The sequence below is a fragment of the Pyrgilauda ruficollis genome, unplaced genomic scaffold, assembly GCF_017590135.1.
Source record: "Pyrgilauda ruficollis isolate IOZ18807 unplaced genomic scaffold, ASM1759013v1 scaffold31, whole genome shotgun sequence".
In the NCBI taxonomy this organism is placed as follows: Eukaryota; Metazoa; Chordata; class Aves; order Passeriformes; family Passeridae; genus Pyrgilauda; species Pyrgilauda ruficollis.
Genome location: NW_024524489.1, coordinates 4,168,806 through 4,191,325, shown reverse-complemented (window position 1 = coordinate 4,191,325; position 22,520 = coordinate 4,168,806). Strand labels below are relative to the sequence as shown.

General features: G+C 44.6%; 3 protein-coding genes across 3 annotated transcripts; 2 read left to right on the top strand and 1 right to left on the bottom strand.

Annotated features, from left to right (window-relative positions):
- The first annotated feature begins 708 nt into the window (after positions 1 to 708).
- On the top strand, positions 709 to 2,384 carry RPS27A (ribosomal protein S27a). Its single transcript, XM_041474016.1, has 5 exons — positions 709 to 863; positions 1,126 to 1,180; positions 1,376 to 1,461; positions 1,763 to 1,894; positions 2,206 to 2,384. Exons 1-5 carry the CDS (start codon positions 816 to 818, stop codon positions 2,353 to 2,355), a joined length of 471 nt encoding a protein of 156 aa, XP_041329950.1. The 5' UTR covers positions 709 to 815; the 3' UTR covers positions 2,356 to 2,384.
- Positions 2,385 to 2,938: 554 nt separating this feature from the next.
- On the bottom strand, positions 2,939 to 12,505 carry MTIF2 (mitochondrial translational initiation factor 2). The gene is made up of 14 exons (XM_041474015.1): positions 12,337 to 12,505; positions 10,932 to 11,163; positions 10,341 to 10,446; positions 9,279 to 9,450; positions 8,957 to 9,117; positions 8,367 to 8,543; positions 7,831 to 7,970; positions 7,331 to 7,455; positions 6,408 to 6,612; positions 5,576 to 5,828; positions 4,756 to 4,896; positions 3,848 to 4,012; positions 3,578 to 3,718; positions 2,939 to 3,194 (listed from the first exon to the last, which is right to left on the bottom strand). The coding sequence occupies exons 2-14, from the start codon at positions 11,154 to 11,156 to the stop codon at positions 3,025 to 3,027; spliced, it is 2,181 nt and encodes a 726-aa protein (XP_041329949.1). The 5' UTR covers positions 11,157 to 11,163; positions 12,337 to 12,505; the 3' UTR covers positions 2,939 to 3,024.
- Positions 12,506 to 14,666: 2,161 nt separating this feature from the next.
- On the top strand, positions 14,667 to 15,903 carry LOC121357035 (prolyl-tRNA synthetase associated domain-containing protein 1-like). The gene is made up of 2 exons (XM_041473969.1): positions 14,667 to 14,785; positions 15,347 to 15,903. Exons 1-2 carry the CDS (start codon positions 14,705 to 14,707, stop codon positions 15,782 to 15,784), a joined length of 519 nt encoding a protein of 172 aa, XP_041329903.1. The 5' UTR covers positions 14,667 to 14,704; the 3' UTR covers positions 15,785 to 15,903.
- The last annotated feature ends 6,617 nt before the right edge of the window (positions 15,904 to 22,520 follow it).

The following is a 22,520-nucleotide window of genomic DNA, read 5'->3' as shown; positions in this document are numbered from 1 at the left end:
TGGCCCCAGCTGATTTATTCAAGCAGGTCCCGATTCTGCTTCAGCTTTTCCCATTTTTGACTCACAAGCATAGTCCCACCTAACAAGTAATTTCTAAATCGTGATTTGGGAGTCCTTTATTCCCAGTTTACCTACGGCTTTTCTAGTTTTAAAAATCTTTGCCCAGATATAAACCTGGAATTGATCTCGAGGAATCTGCAGGTGGCAAAGTGGCTGTGAGGCGGGTTTAAACTGCCTCCTCAAGAAGCAGGACATCGAATTCTGGGATTTCACAGAACCCCAGAATGGTTTGGGTGGGAAAGGACCTTAAAGCTCATCCAGCTCCATCCCCCGCTATGGGCAGGGACACCTCCCCCTAGACGAGGTTGCTCCAAGTCGTGTCCAACCTGGCATTGACGGAGACGCAGGTAAATCAAAAATCTGCCAACCCTGGAATAACAATCCCACCGACCGACACGACAACGCACATAAAAAACTGAGTCACACGGCTGGAGCCTCATCCGTCAGGGCAGCTCCTCCTCGTCTCCTCATGGCGGCTCCTCCTCCCCTCACGGCCACCGCGATGCACTGTGGGAGCCGCAGTTCCCGCCCACTCCTCCGTGCCGGGACTACATCTCCCAGCAGGCGCGGCAGCAGCCGCCGCTGTCAGAGCATGCCGGGAGCTGTAGTCCCGGCGTGCCGCACGCCCCCCCCTGCGGCGCGCACGGAAACCCCGTGCGTGCGGGCGCGGCCTTCTCTCGGGCCGCCGCCGCCATTCCGCGAGCAGCGCGGGCAGCCCGCGCTCCGGCCCCGCCGTCCCCCCCGCCCGCCTCGCCATGCAGATCTTCGTGAAGACCCTCACGGGGAAAACCATCACCCTCGAGGTGAGCCGCCGCCGCCGCGCCGCGCCGCCCGCGCCTGCCGGTGCTCCGGAAGGCGGGGATGTGGCGGCAGGCAGCGGGATGCGCCCGGGATGTGTGGGGAAGCGCGGCGCTGCGCTGCCGGGGCGGGTCCGAGCACGCGGTGGGGCCCGAATGGCCGTGGCGGCACCGGGCCTGTGCCGGGAGCACCTCGTGGTTTTTCGGCCTTGCTGGGATGATTAAAATGTGCAGCGCGTTTTGATTCTGTTGTTCTGTTTTGTAATAGGTTGAACCCTCTGATACTATAGAAAATGTAAAAGCGAAGATCCAGGATAAGGAGGGTAAGTTCTAAAGGCACTTACTGACTATTATATATTGATATCGATGAGTATATGTTATATCCTCGTGTTCTGTCCTTCACTCTTGTGGATTGATGTGTGTCTTACAAAGGGGTAATTCCCTGCAGCAGTCTTGATTTTATTACAGCTTGCCGTAGCTCACGTCCCTCATTTATTCCTGATTTCTGTCACCATTAGGCATCCCTCCGGATCAGCAGCGGCTGATCTTCGCTGGGAAGCAGCTGGAGGATGGACGCACACTGTCCGACTACAACATTCAGAAGGTGAGTAGGAAAGGCAGGACACAGCAGGGCTGTACCCAGGAGCTGGCACGGGCAGAGCTGACTGGCCTTTGCTGCTGAGACTGAGAAATGTTTCTAATAAATTCAGCCAAATCAAGGGATTGGAGTAGTGTTGACCTGGGAGCTTGGGATGCCACCTTAACAGAAAGTAATCCTTTTAGAGCTTTCCTATGTGCCTGGCACTTGAGATGTACTTTCTCTAGGTAGAAGGAAGAAGCCTGTTTAAATGCTGCCGTTGCCTTGAGAAAGCATTTTGAGTCTGTTTCATGTGCTTTACAAACAGGAATCAACCCTTCACCTGGTGCTGAGACTTCGTGGTGGTGCTAAGAAAAGGAAGAAGAAGTCTTACACGACTCCCAAGAAGAACAAGCACAAGAGAAAGAAGGTTAAGCTTGCAGTGCTCAAGTACTACAAGGTAGGTAGAACAATTGGGGAGGGAATTGATAGAAACAGCTCTCACCAGGGAGGGTGTGGAGCCTGTAACTGATCTGCACAGAATCTGGTGTGTAATATTTAATATTTAAACTACTTGCAAATACCCCATGTGGTAAATAAAAGACACACGACCTGTTGCAGTTGGGCGCTTCTGACACATACCTCAAGAAGTTTGGTGTAGTTGCTGTTACAAAAACCATGATGCCAGTGAAAAAATACTCAAAATGACTGTTGTTGCTAAAAGGTGGAGAGTGTATGTGAGCTGAACCATTGGCTGTTTGTCCTTCCCAGGTGGATGAGAACGGCAAGATCAGCCGCCTGCGCCGGGAGTGCCCCTCGGAGGAGTGTGGGGCTGGAGTCTTCATGGCCAGTCACTTTGACAGGCACTACTGTGGCAAGTGCTGTCTGACATACTGCTTCAACAAGCCAGAAGACAAGTAAATGTACCAGACAATAAAAATCTGACCTTCTGTACGGCTGAAGGATTTCTTTCTGTGGCGCTGCGTTTCCTCTCTGCTGATCAGTGAGAAAAAAATCTGAGGACCTTGGGGTGTGCTGCCAGCCAGCTAGGGTGAAATGCTTAGTGTAAAACTGAAGCAGCAGTTGGATTTAAAGAATTTTGGGTAGCAGCTGTAAAAGGAAGAAAACCAGCACCCAAGCTAACCTTAAAAGTGGTCTCTTCAACATGAGACCGTTCTGATTTGGAAAAATAGCAACTTCAGAGGTCCAGAGTGGGTCAGTGCTAGAGAGTGGGGTGACAAAAAGCAGCCAACACACTGAAACACTGCACAGCAGCACGGGCTGGGGAGGGAGGAGATGGCTCAGCTAATATGGAGCCAAGAGATTGTCATCAGAAGTATTTTATCATGCTGGTTTTGCACACTTGAAGTGGTTTATCCCATGTTCCAGGTCTATCCCATGTTCCAGTGGAGGGCAGCTGGTTGCTTGACACAATAGAAAAGCAGAACATTTTGGATATAAAATGTATCTGAAGTGCTCTGATGTAAAGAACAGCTCCTGTGCATCTCTGAAAGTTCATTTAATGTTAAGACTTAAGGGCCAGCCAGGATCATAATATTTGTCCCTTAGTGTTCACATGTTAAAATGTCTTTAAAATCCTGGGTCCCAGGAAGTTGTCTGTTGAACTTCTTTTTCTTCATAACAGATAATTTCATCTCCAATACTGAACTCCAGATTTTTGTCCAAACTCAATCCACAATCCATTCCTGTTTTTATTACCTGGACATCATCTTTATGGTGCTTCAGTGATGATAAAGATCCTACAAAGAGAAAATGCATGAAAGACAGGCCACCAGCAGCAGAGCAGAGCTGTGGTTTGGTTTGCCCTTCCTGCAGGATTAGTTTCACTTTGTGGCTCCACAAGGAAAGCAGGAAAATGTAGGGATGGGGGGTGCTTGTGGTTAATGGAAGTCAGACACCAGCTGCTTCTGGCAGGTGGATCCTGTGATGCTCCTACTTGCCTGCCAGAGTGGGTGGTTGGAAAAAGGTCTGAGAACAATCCACTGGCATTTGGGTGACTTTCTTCTCCATCCTGGACAGAATTCAGGATTTCTCTAGGATCCTTTGTGCTGACTTCCCAGGGAACTAGCAATATCTAAAAATAACTAAGCACAAATCCACGTTTTGTGGCAATTCCACTCACCTTTCCAAATAACATCCCGGTTACGGATTAGCTTAAATTTCATTCTTCTGTCCAGCAGCCCCTTGTGCACTCTGCATCCAGCCACTGGAATTTTGTTTTTTCCTACTGTGACAGAGAAGGTGTCAAGAACAGAAGCTTCCCCTAAAAGAAAAAAGTAAAGCTGAAGTTCACAGGAATAACAAACTGGCACGGGGTAGAAGCAGGCTGCATTTTTCTAGGAGTGTAAAATTTGCCACGTTTTGAGGCAAAAATCTATCAATGAAAACTCACCTATTGTGGTCTCCACCACAGTTGGGGGCAGCCTGCTGTTCAGCTCATCCTTCAAGTCTTCTATAAGTTTGTAGATAATGTTGTGAAGTTTAATTTTTATTCCCTTTTTATCAGCCAGCTTTTTGATGCTTTCATTGGCTTTCACACTGAATCCAAATATTACACCTGAAAAATGGAACAACTGTCAAGTGATGACTACAAGGGATGAGTCTGAACAGTGAAATTCTGGAGCACAGGATACATTTTATTCCTGCTTCTCTTTTAAGGGGGAACCATTTGCCTCTCCCACTCTGGCTCATGCACTGCTACAGACCTATCAAAATAAATGGCCCCAAAAAGCCCATCGAAGGTCCCTGATGACAGAGCTGGAGGTTTCAAAGCAGAAAATAACACACATAGCTCTTGTAAAGGACACAGATCTCTCTTTTTGGGCTGGAAAACCAACTAGGTTGTGCAAATAAAGCCAGAAGTGAATTCTAAATGATTCTTGCCCACCTGTGGCACGTGCAGTGACCTCACCCTCTGCAGCAGGAGAGAATTATGGGGTATGAACAGCAACAACTGACTCAGTCCTAGATCCAGCTGCCTCCCTGCACAAAGGAAATTATTTTCTAACCTGCTTTTCTAGCTTTGCCCTGTGTCAGCATCATAAAGCAGCCCAAGTGAAGAGCCAGAGTTTAACCTTAGCAACTGATTTTCTGGCAAGAGCTTCCCAGAGTCCTTCCATTTCTGTGAGCCTCCCCTTCTGCTGCACCGGTCTGATGTTCAAGGAAACATTTTCAAGATTCACAAAAAAATTTACTGTATTGATGCTGCTAAATATCATTGAGGAAACAAACCTGCCTGAGGCCTATGCATTTCAGCAAGTCAGTAATTTCAAAACTGTAAAATGATTTTGAAACACCCACCGTTAAACGCTTCAGCCAGACTGATATCATTTTCACTGATATCTCCCATTCCAAAGTAGACAATATCTAGTTTGCATTCATCCTCACAATCATAGCTGTCCAGAATGTTCAGAATAGCTTCAACAGACCCATCCACATCACCTGCACAGATAAATGAAAGTATTGGTGGCTTTGTGTAAGTCAAAGACACAGAAATACAACTTATGTCAACTCCACATGTGCAACAGAAAGTCTTCTGACATCTGTCACTCTTACTATATTTTCAGTAATAAGTTAAAACCCATCCAAAAAGTCTGTTAATTCCAAAAATAAACTGGATAAATACAGAAGGGCCAGAGGCTCTACATTTGTTGTCACTGTCAGGTCAAGTTTGCAACTATAGTCACTGCTTGAGTATCACTAAATGAGGTTAAACCAAGTTCCTCCTATCCCACTTTCATACATAATTGTTATTCTACTCTATTCTGCTGATGCAAAATGTTTATAGCTTGGGAGGGTTTTTTACATATATAGTGTTTTATATATGTGTGTATATTTATTTATTTATATATATTTATCTTGGGGTTTATATGTATGGGTTTTACTCAGGAGCTCCAGGTAAGTGCATTGAGCATGTTAAATTTTCCTGTTGCTCTGGCCCTGCTGGCATCACATCCTCCTGACCAGTGGATATTTTCTGATGCCCCTGCTCTTATAAGAGAAGTTCAATAAGTTTTAAATGGATCAAACTTCTAGTAACAGAAGCTGTGTTTAGTTTGGAGCTCTGTTTCAGACTGATCACTACAGAACCAAAGGAGCAGCACACAGACAGGGACAGCACCTTTAACTATTAATGAGAGTGTGTTTTCATCCATCTCTGTTCTCTCCTTAGGCCTTGAGAACATCAGATGCTTATTGGCCTTGTACAGCACTGCCTTCCTCTGTCTCCAGGTCAGGTGGGCCAGCTTCTGCTGCTTCTTCTCATATTCCAACCTGTGTTCCTTTTGCTTTGCTTCAATAACTTCCAGATCCTTCTTTACCTTCTCCTGTTGTTCAACATACGTCCTCCAAGCCACAACTTCCTGTGCCCTTTGCTGGGCAGGAACAGAAAAACATTACCTTTAAAGCACTGCATCAGAACACTCTGCAATTTCCTGCAATCCTCTCTACAGGCTCACTCCTTTTCCTTCACTTTTAACTATAGTTTTGCTGCACAGATGGCAGAGAATGAGACAAGAGCTCTTCCTCCCTGAGCTACCACATGACTCAAGGCCTATTTTTATAGTATCTCTGCATTGCAGAAGAGAATTATTGTTCATTCTTTCATGTGGTGCTTTTCCAGCTCTCACAACACCTATTTCAAGCTGTATTTTATGCATTTTCTTTTTGTCAGGCAAGAGTTATATCCTTCTCAAATTAAAACACTGATTTCCTCAAGTACTGGATTGTTCCAGTGGGGAACAATCAGTGCAGCAGGGAAAAGGTGGAAAAGAAAGAGGCAAAATGCAAAACCTTATTCCTCTTCCAAAGCATCGAGATCAGGTCCCTTAATCCCCATGCTTGACTTTTTATGGGATTATCCAGGTGATCAAAAGCTCTCACTTATTTTGTTACTCAGCTCCTTCCCATGCTTGCATCAGTGTGAGCTTTTCACTGAAGAGTTCTTTCTGTACCTCAGACTCCACTTCCAGGATTTCATCTCCTGCTGAGGGGCATTCCTTCCAGCCCATGATTTCCACGGGGATGCCTGGTGAGGCTGCATCCACAGCTTTGCCATTCTCGTCGAACAGGAAACGCACTTTTGCCCAGGTCTTCCCTGCAACCAGAACACAGCCTTTCCTCAGAGTTCCTCTCTGGATGATGGCTGTGGTGAGTGGACTAGTGAAGAGCAGAGGAGAAAAATAACAGACAAAATTCAAGTGATGTTTCTCCTTGTCTTCACAGCCAGCGTAGGCACAACACAACCAGAATGGGTTTGTCATCCATCACTGGCAGAATATTCCTGTGATGATTTACTAGAGCACTCACCAAATGTTTCAGTGAGTTAAAAAGCCCCAAAATCTGTAATGTACTCTTCATTTTTGCAGATCAATCCAAAATCTGCCATTTGTAAACCCAGCAACAGGATGATTTTACATATTAAGTGAATCAAAAAAACTGCAACCCCAAACAACAAATCCCAACAACCTTGTAGAATCAGTTCATTTTCAAAGAAGACAGAACACACCTTGTTCACAGAACCTGCCAATGGACTAAGATACTTAAGGGTAGAATGTCATGTTATCCAAAACTTGTCAGGAATTTTATATGTATTGACTGTTAACTTCACCATTCTTACTTTTTAAAAAGACATTTAAAAAACCACAAGTTCTACCATTTGAAACTATTTCCTGTTACAGGATTTTCATTTCAGGGATATGATGAATTTTGCCCCATCAGTTTTTAACCTCTTGTGTTGCAGAGCAGTATTTCAAGGCTTTGGCTAGGAACACTGCAAAGGAAGTGTTCTGGCTTTACTTACTGAGGCACAAGTCCCCTGCCCAGTGTGTTGTCACAAAGTGCTTCCCTGAAGCTGCAGAGGTGGCACTTGACTCACCCTTTCCCTTTGTCTTTCCGAGACTCAATGATCGTCCCCTCCACCAGCCCCGTGGCATCTGCCTTCAGTTCCAACATCTCTGCCAGAGCAACAGTTGCCTCTGCCAAAACCATCAGGTTTTCCCCCTGCATAAAACCACACAGAATAAAGGAAGTGCCCAAGCAAAGTGAGATCAGCAGTCCAACCCTTAGTGCCAAATTCCCCCAGTGAAATGTGATGACATTTAACACCCAGGCAAGACTTCCAGACATCAGACACAAAACTGCTGGACTGAATTACCGGTAGAAAAATGAGATATAATTGCTTGCTGGAAGCCTGAGCCTCAAAATACATTTCAGTGTCTTTCAAGTAATTCTGGCAAGAGCCAGTAGCACTGAGCTCATGGCAAGATATCAATTACTAGGAAGAGCTTTTTATTTTCCAGCTGCCAAATAAAAATGCATTTCTCTGCACATACTAGACACCCATGAACAACATCATTTTTTCTACCACAATCTTACCTTGAGTGCAGAAATATTTACAGCCTGAACATCACCTCCAAACTCTTCACAGACCACATCGTGAGCCAGCAATTCCTTCTTTACTCTTTCAGGATCAGCTTCAGGTTTGTCACATTTATTAATGGCCAGGATAAGAGGAACTAAAAAGAGAACACACAAACTCAGCACCAACCTAACCAAAACCTGCTGTTAACCACCACAGCTGCTAGGAAAGGTTAGAGCAAATTATGGGCATTTAGAATAGATCATTTCACTTGGTGCCCCTTTCCTGAGCAGCTGTTGAGATCTGAGCTACCAGGAGGAAGCTGGAGGAGTTACCCATGTAGAGAAGGTAAAAAAAACCCAAACAATGAACCCCTGTCTTGTTAAATATTCATATTTTAGGATCTTTCTGTATTACTGCAACATTCAGGACATTTTCAAACATCGCAGGGGATGATGAATAGGACTAGGATTCCCAAGTTCTGTGGATTCCAGTCCAAGGAGGCTTTTTTGAGAGGTAAAAGCAAGGTTCCCAAAGCCCTCCCACTCTGTACCTCCTGCATTTTTGGCATGCTGGATGGACTCTATGGTTTGCTGCATCACTCCATCCTCTGCTGCCACCACCAGAATGACAATGTCGGTGACGTCGGTGCCTCTCGCCCGCATGGCTGAAAAGGCTGCGTGGCCAGGAGTGTCAAGGAAGGTTATCTTCTCCCCAGAAGGCATGTGCACTGTGAGAAAATGGTACAGTTTAACATCAGCACTTCAGCCAGCTTTATTTGACATGTTGTCAAATCAACCATCACTCCTTTGAGGGCATTTTGATAATAATGACATGTTTTAGGCAGTCGGGTAGCTGCTGGCATGAAGGTCAAAGGTGCTGCTGAATCCTCAGGAACAAGAAAGTGTCCTGGGATCTTCCATAACCCCAAAGAGTCTAATATCAACTTGTGCAGACAATTCATTTCCAAGTTCTATGTACATAGTTACGACAGGTATCAGCAACAGACATTTTATGTTACAGTTTCCTTTCTCACCATTTATGTGGCAAATTTTTTCCCCAGTGAACTGGCAGCAAGTCAGCCTGCTGTGTGAGATGGAGAGGGAACTGTGTTACACCCGAGCAGGTGGACTTGGATCATACCAATAAAAGCTCCAATGTGTTGTGTGATGCCTCCTGCTTCCATGGCTGCCACCTGGGTTTTCCGCAGGCTGTCCAGCAGGGTTGTTTTGCCATGATCCACGTGGCCCAGGATGGTGACAACTGGGGGCCGTGGGGTCAGTACTGCTGGGTCTGCAGGAGGTCTGTAAGTGCAGCAAAAACAGGGGTTGTAAATGGCAAAAAAACCTCACTGGGTCATGCCCACCACAGCACTCGATGGCACACAGTCAAGGCTGCCTCCTCCCCAAACACCTGCAGAAAGGAACAGAATAAAAAGATCCAAAAAGAACAGTTCACAACTTGCCTCTTGACAGCATCTGTGTTTTTTCTTTCCTTTTCCTCTTTCAGTTTTGCTGATTTATACCTCATTCCTGATTTTTGAACAATCATCTTGATGTGGTCTTCATGTAAGATGGAATCTGGTTCCACTGAATCAAGGTTCATGTTTGTGTACAGCAGCACTTCATAAATATGATCTGCAGCAAACACAAACACATTTAACAATTACATCCACAAAAACATGTGGGACAAAAAAACCCAACCCACTTCATCAGACTTTTCCATTATTTTCTTTGTGCTAATAAGTATTATTCACCAAGCAGTTTTCCTTTAGTTATATTTATCTGGAAGTTGCCATTAATCTGTGTACTTGCAGAGAAGAACTTTCTGCAGATTTACTGAAAATTACTACTCAGGTAGCTATTAGAATCTTATTTTTCCACTCAGATATTCTTAGCTTACTTTTTCAGTAACTCCAAAAGAGAAAACAGCTGAAACTCATCTATAGCAAAGAGCAAAGGAGTGATTCAAGGAGGAAGGAAATTTGATAAATCTGAACACATGCTCCTTCCTTTGGTTGTAGAGACACAGAACATATTACAGCAGTCAAAAATTGTTAGAGGGAGCAATTCCAGACAAGTCTTGCCACCCCCAGTTAATCAAAGGACTGTTCTAATGAAACACAAATTGCTCCTGAACCCAAGATTCCTATTCCTACTCTGGATTTTGGGCTCTTTAGCCTTGAGTTCTTAACTCACAGGGGTCCAGCTCTGACAGACCAGGCAGCATTTTCCTTCTGGAATAATTTAGTCCCTGGGAACCACAGCCAAAAAGAGCAGCCTGCATGGATCTGAGGCCTTTCTGCTGGAAAGGACAGACAGACATGGCTTCTCCACATTTAAATGTCTGGCCTGGTCATTTGGATGGCCCAACATCTTTTCTCTTTAGTCTGCACTGCAAATGTCCCCCAACATTTCTTTTGGGATGGATCACAACCACTCAGGCCACTGAAGACACCTTTTCCTGTCCCACTGCTGGGAGGGCTGTGACAAATGTTGCTCTTTCAGACCCCAAAGCAGGCTCTCACCTATGTCTTTGCCCATAGCTTGTGCCAGTTCCTCCACAGTCATCTTCTGCCTTATCTCCACCTCACCCCTCGTCATGGGAATCTTCTTTTTCTTCTTTTTTGTCTCCTACATGGAATTAGACACATACACAGGAATATATACTAAGAAATAACAAAAAACAATATTAAAAAGACAATGGTCTCAAGCCATATGAGAAAAACACATCTTCTTTACTATAATACCAATTAATTACAATTAATGAATGAGTGAACAGATCATAATGAACATTTCAAATATACAGCACACTACCCTTAATCTTTCTGCATTTTTAATTTTTCAGAACAAGGACAAAAAGCAATAAAACCATTTCCATTTGTGCTTGCAATAATTTCCTCCACTGTCAGCAAAAATTCATGATGCTACTGGTGTAAGTCAGCATTGAAAGGGAATGGCAAAAAAAAATATACATGAAGTACATTTTGTTTTATAGATTTATAACAACTTCTCTATACTCATGAATAAAGCCCTTTTTTCTTTTTGAATTAAAATGTTCAAACGGAGCTCTTGTACTTGCCACACAAACCCAGGGATTACTGGATGTCCCTAATTACCTCCTTTGTGGCTAGATGTCTGCACTGTGATAAGGCAGCACTGATTAATCTGTGTTTTGGCCAGAGCTGTGGATGCAGAGGGAGGGACCCCATGGGATGTACAGACAGCTCCACAGGCTTCCATTGTGCTCCACAAACTTTCCTGGAGGACAGGGCACGCAGCTGCTGGCAGGCACCACGGAGCTGCACCAGATTTTCAAACCTCAGCAGCAACCCTTGGTTCATTTCCCCACTGCAAACACAAAGCACACAGCGAGGTCAGCCTCGAGGCTCAGAGATCCTCCTTCTCAGGACAAAATGTACAGGAATACAAGGCACAAATGAAGATGTCATGTTTCCAAACATTTTTAATGCTGACAAAATGAAATTGTTTAGGAACTGTTCCAGCTTTTTCATTTCCTTCTGTGCTTCACCTTTCTCCACTACTCCACTGCAGACACATGGATCTACTAAGAGCTTATAGATCTTTCATCTTTCTCTGATTTGAACCATTAATTCCCTCATTGCAGGTTCTATGACGTCTCCCACAAAAACCCCACATTTGCACTCCTCACACCATACTGACAGAATTACCCAAGTGTCAAAACCACCTCTCTAAGCCAGCAAAACACACCTGCTAAATGCCCTTTTCCTGAGCATTTCAAGACAAAAGCACCACTGAAAGACCACAGCACGGCAGTGACACCAGCGCTGACCTAAGCCCCGGCTCAGCAATTAGGCTTCTGTCAGATCATCCCACATCTTGTTTTAACCATCTTAACTTCGGTTTGAGTCGTTCTGCCGATTATCCCGTACGACACCCTGAGCTCCTCCTGTTGCTCAGAGCTGCCTGTTCTGCGCTGGCACACCCCTGGAAGTGCCCAAGGCCAGCCTGGACGGGGCTCCCTGGGATCCTGGAAGGTTTCCCTGCCCACGGCAGGGGGTGGAGCAGGATGGTCTTTACGGTCCCTTCCAACCCAAACCATTCTGTGATTCTGTCCTGCTCGGGGATGGACTCTCTGTTCCTTCCATGTCCCCACTCACAGCTGTCCCTGTGTCACCCTCCCTGCAGCTCCAAAGGCAGGGAACGCTCTCGGCTCCTCCCAGAATGGCTGCGGGCCCTTTAAAACCTCCCTTGCACCCGGATTCCTGCAGGAAGCGAGCACCTGACAGAGCAACCAACCCAACCCAGCTATTTTGGTGGCGTTTTTAACCCTAAAGAGAACCTTGAAGTGGCCGAGCTGCCACAAGCCACGCGGAGCTGCTACAAGACGCCAACACAAGGTCAAGGCGACACTGGCCCAGCTCACAGCAGCGAATCCCACGCCAGGCTCTGACTGCGGAAAGCCCTTCCCGGCTCCCGGGGTGGAGGAGCGACATTCCCGCTCTCGCTGCTCTCCTACCCATGGTTCTGGCTGGTTAATACCTGTCAGCTGCAGCCCGCCCTCCCCTCGGGGGCAGCGCCTTTCTCCGAGCCCCCGGGTGCCGGCCTTGGCAGCCCGAGGAATGAAGGAAGGAATGAGGCTGGAAAAGAGGGAAGGGAAGGAAGGGAAAGGGCTCCGCGTCCCCTCAGTGCCTCACGCCGGGCGCGCCGCTCTCTGCGCATGCGCTGCGAAGGAGTGCGAGGGGAACCGCGCAGGCGCAGCTGCCACCCCGGGGCTGCCCGGACGGGGGCGGGGCTTCGCCTCACGGGAGGCGGGAAATGCCCTCAGGGGACGGGAACAGGGATTTTCTAGGTTTATGCCCATTTTAGGGTTTTGAAACTTATTTTTTAAAACATCTATTTGTCTAGGTACACACTTAAATCTGTTTTACTCCTTCCTGCCAAGAGACAGCAGCTTCCTCTCTGCAAAGCCCTCCCCACCCACATGCAATCGAAAGCTTTGACGTGCCTGATGTTTAAGTCCTCTCTAATTTGGCGTCTCTAAAACAGCGCCACTTAATGGAGTAGAGGAAACCAAAATGTAAGATGAAGCTCTACAAGCAAAAAATCCTTAATGTTGCCCGGTTAACGCCGGTTGTAAAACCCAGGGATAATCCCAGGGCTCTGATGCTGTGGCGATCCCTGTCCGGACAAATTGGGTGTGACAAATAATGACCATCATTTCCTGTACATACCTGAGCCGTGTATTTCACGCTCTTTGCCCATAGTGTGTGACCCGTGATAGTTCACACACGTGGTTTTCCACACGCGTTTTGCTGCCCTCAGTATCTTTCCTACAAGAATTTGCTTATTTATGATGCTGGGTGTTGAAAAAAATAAGCATTCTGCATTTCAAAGGTGGGGTACTGGCACCTTGAAATGCTCAGGGCCTTTGAGTGCTTCTCCACGGGTAAAATCATCTCCAAAATAGATGACAGTAAAAAAAAAAATTAAAAAAAATTAAACACCAAAACATCCACTGGATGCTGCCTGGAAATCTTCCTGTGCGCTGCTGTAAGGCTGGGAATTAGCGTGGCATCGTATTTTATCCACATGTCTCTTAACCGCAGAGTCATACTGTTTTAATTTAAAGTTTATTACAGATTGCCCGTTTTTCTGAAGGGTAAACAGGAAACAAATAATTATTGATGTCATAGGTCAGGGCGATGGTTTGGGTTGAAGAAATATTTTCCAACTGTGTGGCCATTAATGTTTGGCTTTGTCCCTTAGTTCTGATTATTACTGGTGGATTTAAAAAAATACAAATTATGCAGTTTTTGTTTCTAGGCTGTATCATGTATTTTGATTTTCTTTTTAGCTTTGATTTTTTCCGTAACTTTCTTATCTAGCAGCATTTTCATCAAAACTGTAAGGAGCACTCCAGAACCTGAAATTAGAGCAAGAATATATACGTAAAGAATTAATAGAATTAAACGGAGACAAATATCTGCTTGAAACCAACGTTTGAACCAAATACAGTTCCCACGGAATGTGTGTGGAAGCAATGTGTTAATGTCACTATATTTGGGAAGAAAATGGCTTTAAGGAATGTGAAAAATGTGTATTTTATGACTGCCTTTTCGTAAATATTAAAATGAACATTATATGTATTATGTTAGAAAGTTATGCTGTATTAATTTTCTTAAGTAGTGTGTTAAATATAGTTTTAGGTTATAACATAATGCTAAAATAGAAACTATGCTATGTAGGATACTTTTTTTTAAAGAGAGGAATGAAGTATTCACAACGAGATAGCAGCCACAGGACACCTAAATCTTTCAGAGAAAAAGAATTTATTGCTCCCTTTTCAGAATAAACCAACTTCTTCCTGCCTCGCTCAGCCCTGAAGACACCGTCAGGATTCAGAGGAAGAAGACCAGACAGAATCCTGTGTTTGAGTGGAATTTATGCATCATGTATGAGGTGTGTGGATATAAAACAGGCTGTTGCTTTTAAGGGTTAATCCTCTGTTAACGTGGGTCCTTTTTTCGGGCTTATTTTGCCCTGAGAGAGGCACCTGGACTGTCCGTAACTCTTTGTTTTTTATTGTCTCGTATTGTCCTAATCCTAATTATCCAATTTTTTTTCCCTCTAATTATATTACTATTTTTATAACCATTTTATCACGATTAAACTTTTAAAATTTTTAAAGAAAAACGAGTGACTGGCGTTTCTCACAGGAACACGGAACGTATTGACCTGCGAGGGAGGGGAGGCTCAGGTGGGATGGGGACACCCACGGTCTGAACCGCAGGGGGGAATGTGTTCCTTAGCAAAAACGAGTGCAATTTTAATGGATTCACCGCTCTCGGCGGCAGGGCGCTGCCCGTGGGGCCGGGGCGGGAGCGGGGCCGGGCCAGGGCGGGCAGCGATGGCGGCCGAGCTGCGGGAGGCGCTGGAGCAGCGGCTGCGGGACCTGGGCATCGCCACCGTCACCGCCGAGCACCCGCAGGTACGGCAGCCCGCTGGAAAGCCGGCAGTAGAGCCCTGCCTCGCCAGCGGGGCACAGCGGGATTAGGGCGGGAGGAGGTCCTGCAGTTTTAGCAGAAGTGTCAGTGTGGAAGCTCTCGCAGGGCCTGGCAGAATGGTTGGGGCGTTTTTTGGTCGCTTTGACTCTGCCTCCAGATCCACCCCCTTTCCCCCGTGGAGCGGCTCGCCCACTTCTTTGCCCTGAAGTCGGCGGCATCCAAGATGCTTTCCAAACTCCTGCTCGCTCCCAGTACAAGCCACGTCATTCCAAGTGTGTGGAGCCGCAAACGGGAGCGCTCCCAGCGCTGCCTTTAAAGCGAGGCATTGCTGCACACACGAGACAGAAACGATTCTGAAAGTGTGCCGGAGCAGTTCGTCACATTTTATTCGTGTTCTGTTAAAATTCCTTCATAAAAGGGTACAGCTTTTAGGCCGAGTAAAACATTCAGCATTTTCTAAATACTTAACAAAAGATACGTGCCAGCACACGACTGGGAGTCTAATGGGATATAGAGTCTGACACCGCACTGGTGCTCTTTTCCAGGTGTTCACTGTTGAGGAAATGATGCCCCACGTCCAACACATGAAAGGAGGTCACAGTAAAAACCTGTTTCTTAAAGACAAAAAGAAGAAAGGGTTCTGGCTGGTGACCGTCCTGCACAACAGGCAGGTCAACCTGAACGAACTTGGTAAAAAACTGGGCGTTGGAAGTGGAAACCTAAGATTTGCTGACGAGAACGCCATGCTGGAGAAGCTCAGAGTGGGTCAGGGCTGTGCCACGCCGCTCGCCCTCTTCTGTGACCAGGGAGATGTGAGGCTGGTGCTGGACGCTGCCTTGCTCGAAGGAGGCCATGAAAAGGTGTATTTTCATCCAATGACAAATTCTGCAACCATGGGCTTAAGCCCCGACGACTTCCTGAAGTTTGTGAGATCAACAGGCCACGATCCCGTCATCGTACACTTCGATGAAGACATTAAGTAAAGGAAGTTCATTTTTCTACTGCTACTCGTAGATTTTTGTAGAGCAAAACTGGTGAAAAATCTCATTACAAATAAAACTTGAAAAAAAATGGCTTACTCCTTTTTCATTTGTATCACTTATGTAAGTTTGTATCGTATAATCTGGTGAGAAAAAATACTGCCTTTCAGTTATTAGAAGGTTAACAATGTTCTTAAAAAGACATTTTGCAATCTACCACTTAGTAGCTAGTAAGTAGAAAAGGCATTATTTAAATACTATTATAGTCTTTATCAGTAAATGGATAAAACTAGAATTTCCCAGGCATGGGACTGGCCTTGAAGGTTTAAACTTGCCATCACTAGGGAAGAACAAATTCCACGTTGTAGGACACCTGTCAGTACCCCCAGGACAGAGTGACTGTCCCTGCACCCACTTATGCCCCACTACACATTGCTTTCTTTTTATTCTTTTTACCTAAAAAAACCCCTCACCTACACTACAGGAAATGCATTTGATTGTCATTGTTCAATCACGGTGTGCTGAAGACAGAAGCAGCAGAAACTCCCTCAAGTCCAGTAAACATCCCATGGCAATGAGCACCCCCCAAAACCCAAAGCCAGGGGAGCAGTGAGTGAGGGATGGATTCTGAAGGGGATGGGGGTGAAGGCTTTTGGATGCAGCCCAAGGAAAATGTCAGTACAAACAATGCCTCCAGGGCAAGAGCATCAGCACAGGCTGGGATGAACTGAAACCAAAACTACAGGAGCATGAGTTAAAAACATGTAAAAGCATTTGTGATCTTGGGTGAATGAACAACTGCTATTAACTGATGAGGAAAAATCATCATCTACAGTAAGGCAAGTCCTTCACTCACAGCCTTACCACTTTTCCTCCTTCTGGAAGGATCTGGCACCTGTTCCCTTCACCACCCAGCAGTGCCGGTTCTCCGCCTCTGACACAAACCAACCCCATCTATCCTGGGAGTCATGTCCAGTGGGGAAAGAAGTGACCAAAAAATGCTGCAGCTGTAGGAAGAGTACTAGAGAGACGTCCAGATACATGTGATTTTATAGACTGAAGGGAACATGTGGTATTTAGGAATACTGGGTTGATGAATGAGCTCTGGATTGACAAATGCACCACTAAATTGGCTCCACAATAATACATCAGGATGTGTCTTTAAAAGTAGTGTTTACCTTGCTCTCTCTGCCATTCACTCTTCCTACCCCTTACATTTTTTTTATTGTGGTACCCCAAAATCCCTTATCAGTTAAAAAAAAAAAAAAAAGAGTATTAGATTTGACTTGCCAAAGTTTTAAAATCTGGAATGTTTTAAATGTGACAATTTTTTTGAAGGACGTGCACAATCCTGGAATCTGCACTGCCTAAAGTGTGACTTAACTTCATCCTCAGAAGGGATCCTGAGACTCATCTCAGCAAAAATAACTACCAGGCTTCAAATACTACATCTGGCAAATCTAGAATGATTTCTTTTTTGTATTTACTTAGGAAATCAGTCTCTTTTTTTAATATTTTTTAAATAATAGTATCAAAATAGTGTACAGTTAAAAGCTACCCAGCTCTAACACAAATCACACAGAACAAACTACACATGGTCCAGAAAAATTCTGCTACAGTTTTATCAGTTTCCTTCCAGAAGAAATACTCACTGCACACATCACCACGACACCAATACCCTTCCAGTAACATCAGTTTCCAGAAAAAAAAGTGTGTATAAATATACACACACAAAATAAGAATAAAAATTATTTGGTTTGGCATTTTAATAACATCATTAATAAATGTATACAATGGCAAACATTAAAAAAATCAATATGTAAAGGAAATTACAGTTTTAAATAAGAGCTTTTTTAGTTCTGTTTCACACCTCGGTACATTCCTTTAAGGCAGTTTTATTAATATCAAAGCATTATTTACATACACATCATCAGCTACCCCTAAAAATCACACATGAGCTCCTTTGTTAGGCTGCATCATGTCCTGGACAAAATTTAGAAATAATAATAATAATAGGTGTAGGTGCTGGGAATGTTACTAAATCCTCAGAGACTATCAGAAAAGCAAATAGAACATATACATTGTATGGCACGAGAACCTCCTTTGTAACCTGGAACTGGCAGTGCTGGGTTTGGGATTCCTGGGGTACAAAGCTGCCATGTGCATCCCTGGCACTGGGAGGAGCAGGAACTGAGAAGCTGCTCCCAGGTTAAATTTGGTTTTTTATTTCCCTTTAAGGGCACAGACTGAGAAGGTTAAGAAAGGAAGAAGGAAAGGGGAATTGGCAGAGCACAGAGAGCCACCTGACTGCTCGAGTGCCAGGGAACTTCTCTGCAAAGCAAAGCAGGCAGCGTGAGAAGAGCTGAGCCGGTCAGTGGAGCGGGAGGGGATCCCTGTGTGATGGAAAGGACACATCCAGCTGTGCTGAGGGCACTTCCACGTGCCCAGCAGTGCTGCACACACAGGAGTGTGTGCCAGAGTCACGGCAGTGACAGTGAGTGTCCCCAGACACAGGCACCCAGCTGGGATCCTGGCAGGGTTTGGCACTGCAGTTTCAATCTCCTGGTTCAAGCCGCGCATTTTTCTGTAACAGTAACGTGACAAATGGTTCTGGTTGGGGGGTTTGAGCTGCATCAGTCCCCTGTCAGCAGAGAGTGAGGAGCAGCCAGGTCCTGAAAGGAGCCTGAACCTGCTGTCATTCACAGTTAAGAGATATTTTCCTGTTCTTTATGGCCTTTGAATTGTCTGTCATACCCGCTATGCCCTTAGTACAGATCTTTTAGCCCATTTTATCACAAAAAACATTTCAGAAAAAACTCATTTTAAAGAAAACAAACAGAAAATTCCCCCTTCTAAAGCTTATTGTGCATGCCTCATTTTTCCCTTTTTTGAGAAGATTTCAAGCTTTTGAATCTGTTGAACTGCCTTCAGCAGTGGGGCTCACCTTCTGAGGAAGCTGCAGGTGACATTATGCACCTGCCTGTTGGACACTTGGAGGTGACACAGGGAACTCAGCCCTTTACATGAGGAACAGGAATGTGCTTACTGGCTTTAATAAAATAGAACAACTCGTTTTGGGTCTCAGTTCCCATCAACTTCCTCTGAGCTTGCTGCAAATCTTTCCAGACAAATATATGCGACCACCAAATGTACCAATAATGTTTGTTGACTTTAATATAAATCAATAATGAACAAAATGTATCTAGTAAAAGATAACCTTAGAGGGAACTGATTGTAAAATGCATATGATATTATTTACATTTCTTTTTGCCATCAAGAAACCTCCTAAGCCACAATCAGCTCATGTCAAAAGACAAACAGTAAAAATAAAAAAAATTAGTCAATACACAAACATTGTAAGACAGTCTTATCCTGGAAATGGCATTTGTGGAAAACAGCCTTATATTAAAATAAAAGTTATAGGAAAACCATACCTGACAATTTCCTGTCAGAAACATCTGAACATACATCTGCAGAGTAACTCGGCAATGTGAAAAACACAAAGGACAAACAATGTCTCTATAATACCATTATCCCATGACTCCCACTTCTGTTAGTTACCAAGCTTTTCCATGGATGTAAACAAATTTTTCTCTTGCAGTATGCAACAAAAATCAGCATAAACTTTCTTAAGAGCAATTTCATGCAGATTATGCTAACCAAATAAGGCAGTGAAGTGCCAGTAGCTGTGAGGTTTTTGTATCTGTATATACAGTCCATTTCAACCAAATTCTACAGCATTTCCTTTAGATTTACAGACGTAAATAGAAACTGCTAGTTTTGGGGGTTTTTGGCTAATTATTAGCAGAAGCTTAAGCAAATCAGTGGCTAATTTCAAAAACAGAAGATGAAATAAGCTTTGTTTTGTTTGTTTTTTTTTTTTCCCCTGGAGTAATTCTTGAGACCTTAAAATCCTTGGTCCTTAGGGAGATGAGAACTGTCCTTTATTCAGTAGATCTTAACAGTGCAATGTGCAATAATTCCTAAGACCATCTACACATTTTCGGCAGTAGACTCCAGTAGAGCTCCTTGATTCAAGGAAGGAAGGTAGGTAGGTAGGTTTTTATTTCTTGCCTGCTCTAGTCACGAAGAATGTAAAAAATTCCCTTAATTTTTATTAATGATTCCTACAGTCGCTGTCTTGTTACTTCAGATATAAAGGCTTCACACTGAGATACTGAAGGACACTTTTCTCTCTGTGTTCAGTCGAAAGGCAGAAAGAGAAAAGAGTGTAAGAAAAAGCTTCAAGTGTAGAGGCACAACACACAGAGTTCAGTCACTAACAGCACTAACAGCATGCACCAAAGGGGCTCAGGGAAGTCAAGAAGAGGACAGAACACCAAAAACAAGCTTTATAAAAAGACAGATTCCGTGGAGTACTGAATACTCTGAGTTTTGTTCAACTGTTCTTGCAGATTTACCTGTCCCTGTCTAAAAACTGACTACAGTATTATTTCTTAATGAGATTTCTTTGAACTTTCTTCTTCAGGAGATTGGAAAAATAAAAATAAATGTCATTTTTACAGGCAAAAGGCTGAGCAGGGTGAGGTTCCCTGCCTCTGGAAGAAGCTCTGGAGAGCCACCGGCCCCGGCCTAACGAGTGAGCGCGAGAGAAGCCAGGTAAGCAAGCAGGATTTACATCTGGTTAATGCAATGTGCTCTGGGGCTGAGATGGAATGCTGTTAGTCTGTTGTAAATGAAATTCATCTCATTTACAGGTTGGGCAGGAAACTCACCACTTGGCCCACAGCTCAGGTAGTGGGTAATAGAATTAGGAGCTTTGTTGCTCCCTAGACCTGCTTTTTGAATTTCTGCTTTCTGGGATAGCTTCCACATCTGCAGAGAAAAGCATTTCAGGTTATTCATTATGTTTATCAGGACATGAAAAAAACCCCTCATGCATTAAAACACATTCTACTCATTAGGAGAGCAAAAGGATACATAAACACTTTCTGGTTGTTTTTAGGAGGAAAGGACAGAGGAGAGGGACAGAAGAAACTCACTGCAAGTGCCTGCTCAGCTACACTCACTGACATTCATCTCAGCATTTACAACAGCCAGGTGTTATTCCTAAAGCCACAGTCAGACACATGTCACCTTTAGCTACACCAACCCTCCATTTCTGCATGAATGGAAAGAGAAGGCAATAACGAGGTGCACTCACAACTGACTGACCCTAGCAAAGAACTTCTTTCACTGTACTTGGACCTGCTGCACACCGACAGAAATGTTCACATTCAGTTCCACAAACCACAGAACTGTCTTTGCATGCAACAGCTCAAACATGCAAAATGCAGCATCTGAATTCACCACTCACTGAAAGCAAAGCATCAAGCAAACCCTGAGCCAGGCAAACCTCAACCGTGAGCAAACAGCTGAGCCTGAACAACAAAACCTCTCTGGGCAGCAGCCACATATTTAGTGTTTATCAGTGTCATGCAGTCCTAACTTAGCACGGCCCAAGGCAGTAGGAACCAAGGAATGAGCAAGGGTTCCATGTGTTTCACAGCCTGCCATGCACATGTGGCTGAGGAGCAGCAGGGATTGGGAATGGAAAGAATTCCATGGAGACTTCCACTATTTGAACACAGATAGACATCCACGAACTTCTTGTTAAAGAAGTGAAGAAAAAAAAGATCCTTCTGTCCATGACAACATTTTCTTTTTTTCAAATGTAACTAACAAATGTAGCTAAGACATTATTCAGAGCCATTAAACGCTCTCTTGCAGAACATTCTGCTGCTGCTGAACTCAGTGGAACAAAACAAGTTATTATCCTCAGAACTGAAATGCAATTCCTTGCAAGTTTATAAATCAGAGCAGAGTGGCTTGAGCTGGACATGGTTAGTGTCCAACTCCAGCAGACTGGAGACACTAGTACTCCAGGACACTCATGCTTGGCAATTCCAAAGCCCTTGGGGATTAAGAGGAAAGCTGAGGACAATACTGGAAGTTTCTGTAGGTGCCACTATCTAAGAACCTAAGCAAGAGGAGGAGGCAACACCACACCCAAGGCTTCTGCAGCCAGAGCTGACCTAAAGCAGCTATGCACCTTGTTCTGACCAGCGTCTCTGCAGGGCACAGGGAAGAAAAGCCAGACCCTGGCAGCACAGGATCAGTTTGTATTAAGGGCTCTCAGAGCTGGGACTGTAATTCTTTAAACAATTTGCAAAATGCCTTGTGCACACATCACTTGGGATACTGGTGCTCTTCACCCTAATCCCAACACAACTACAGACGAACTGGAGTGAAGTCAAATGGCATAACCCAAGACCAGAACACTGGTCTTGCTCTGTGAGAGTAAACGTGTGAAATTGAGATTATATAGCTCAGATTTCTCATTCTTTTGCTGCTGAGATAGTTCCAGAGGGAACACAGCAATAACTGACTGCCCAGTACTGGGAGAAGTGAAAGATTTATCAGCCTGGTAACAATGAGTGCTACAGACCTTGTGAAGGATTGTGTCACATCCTCGAACAGTCATTTTATTCTCCACACACATTCAATATCCTCCCCTTGCTCCTGACCTGCAGGGCTTCCCATCCCATATAAAACAGAGCCCTTCCAGACTCCCACATGGGATAACTGCTGCTCTTCCTTGGGGAGCTGTGGATTCACTGCCCCTCCCTAATTAAGCACTAAGGAATTAAAAGTTCAGCCCACACAGTGGTTCTGTGACTGCCACAAAACTGCTGGCAGAATAAATGCATCTGTACAAAACAGAATGTGACACTTGTTG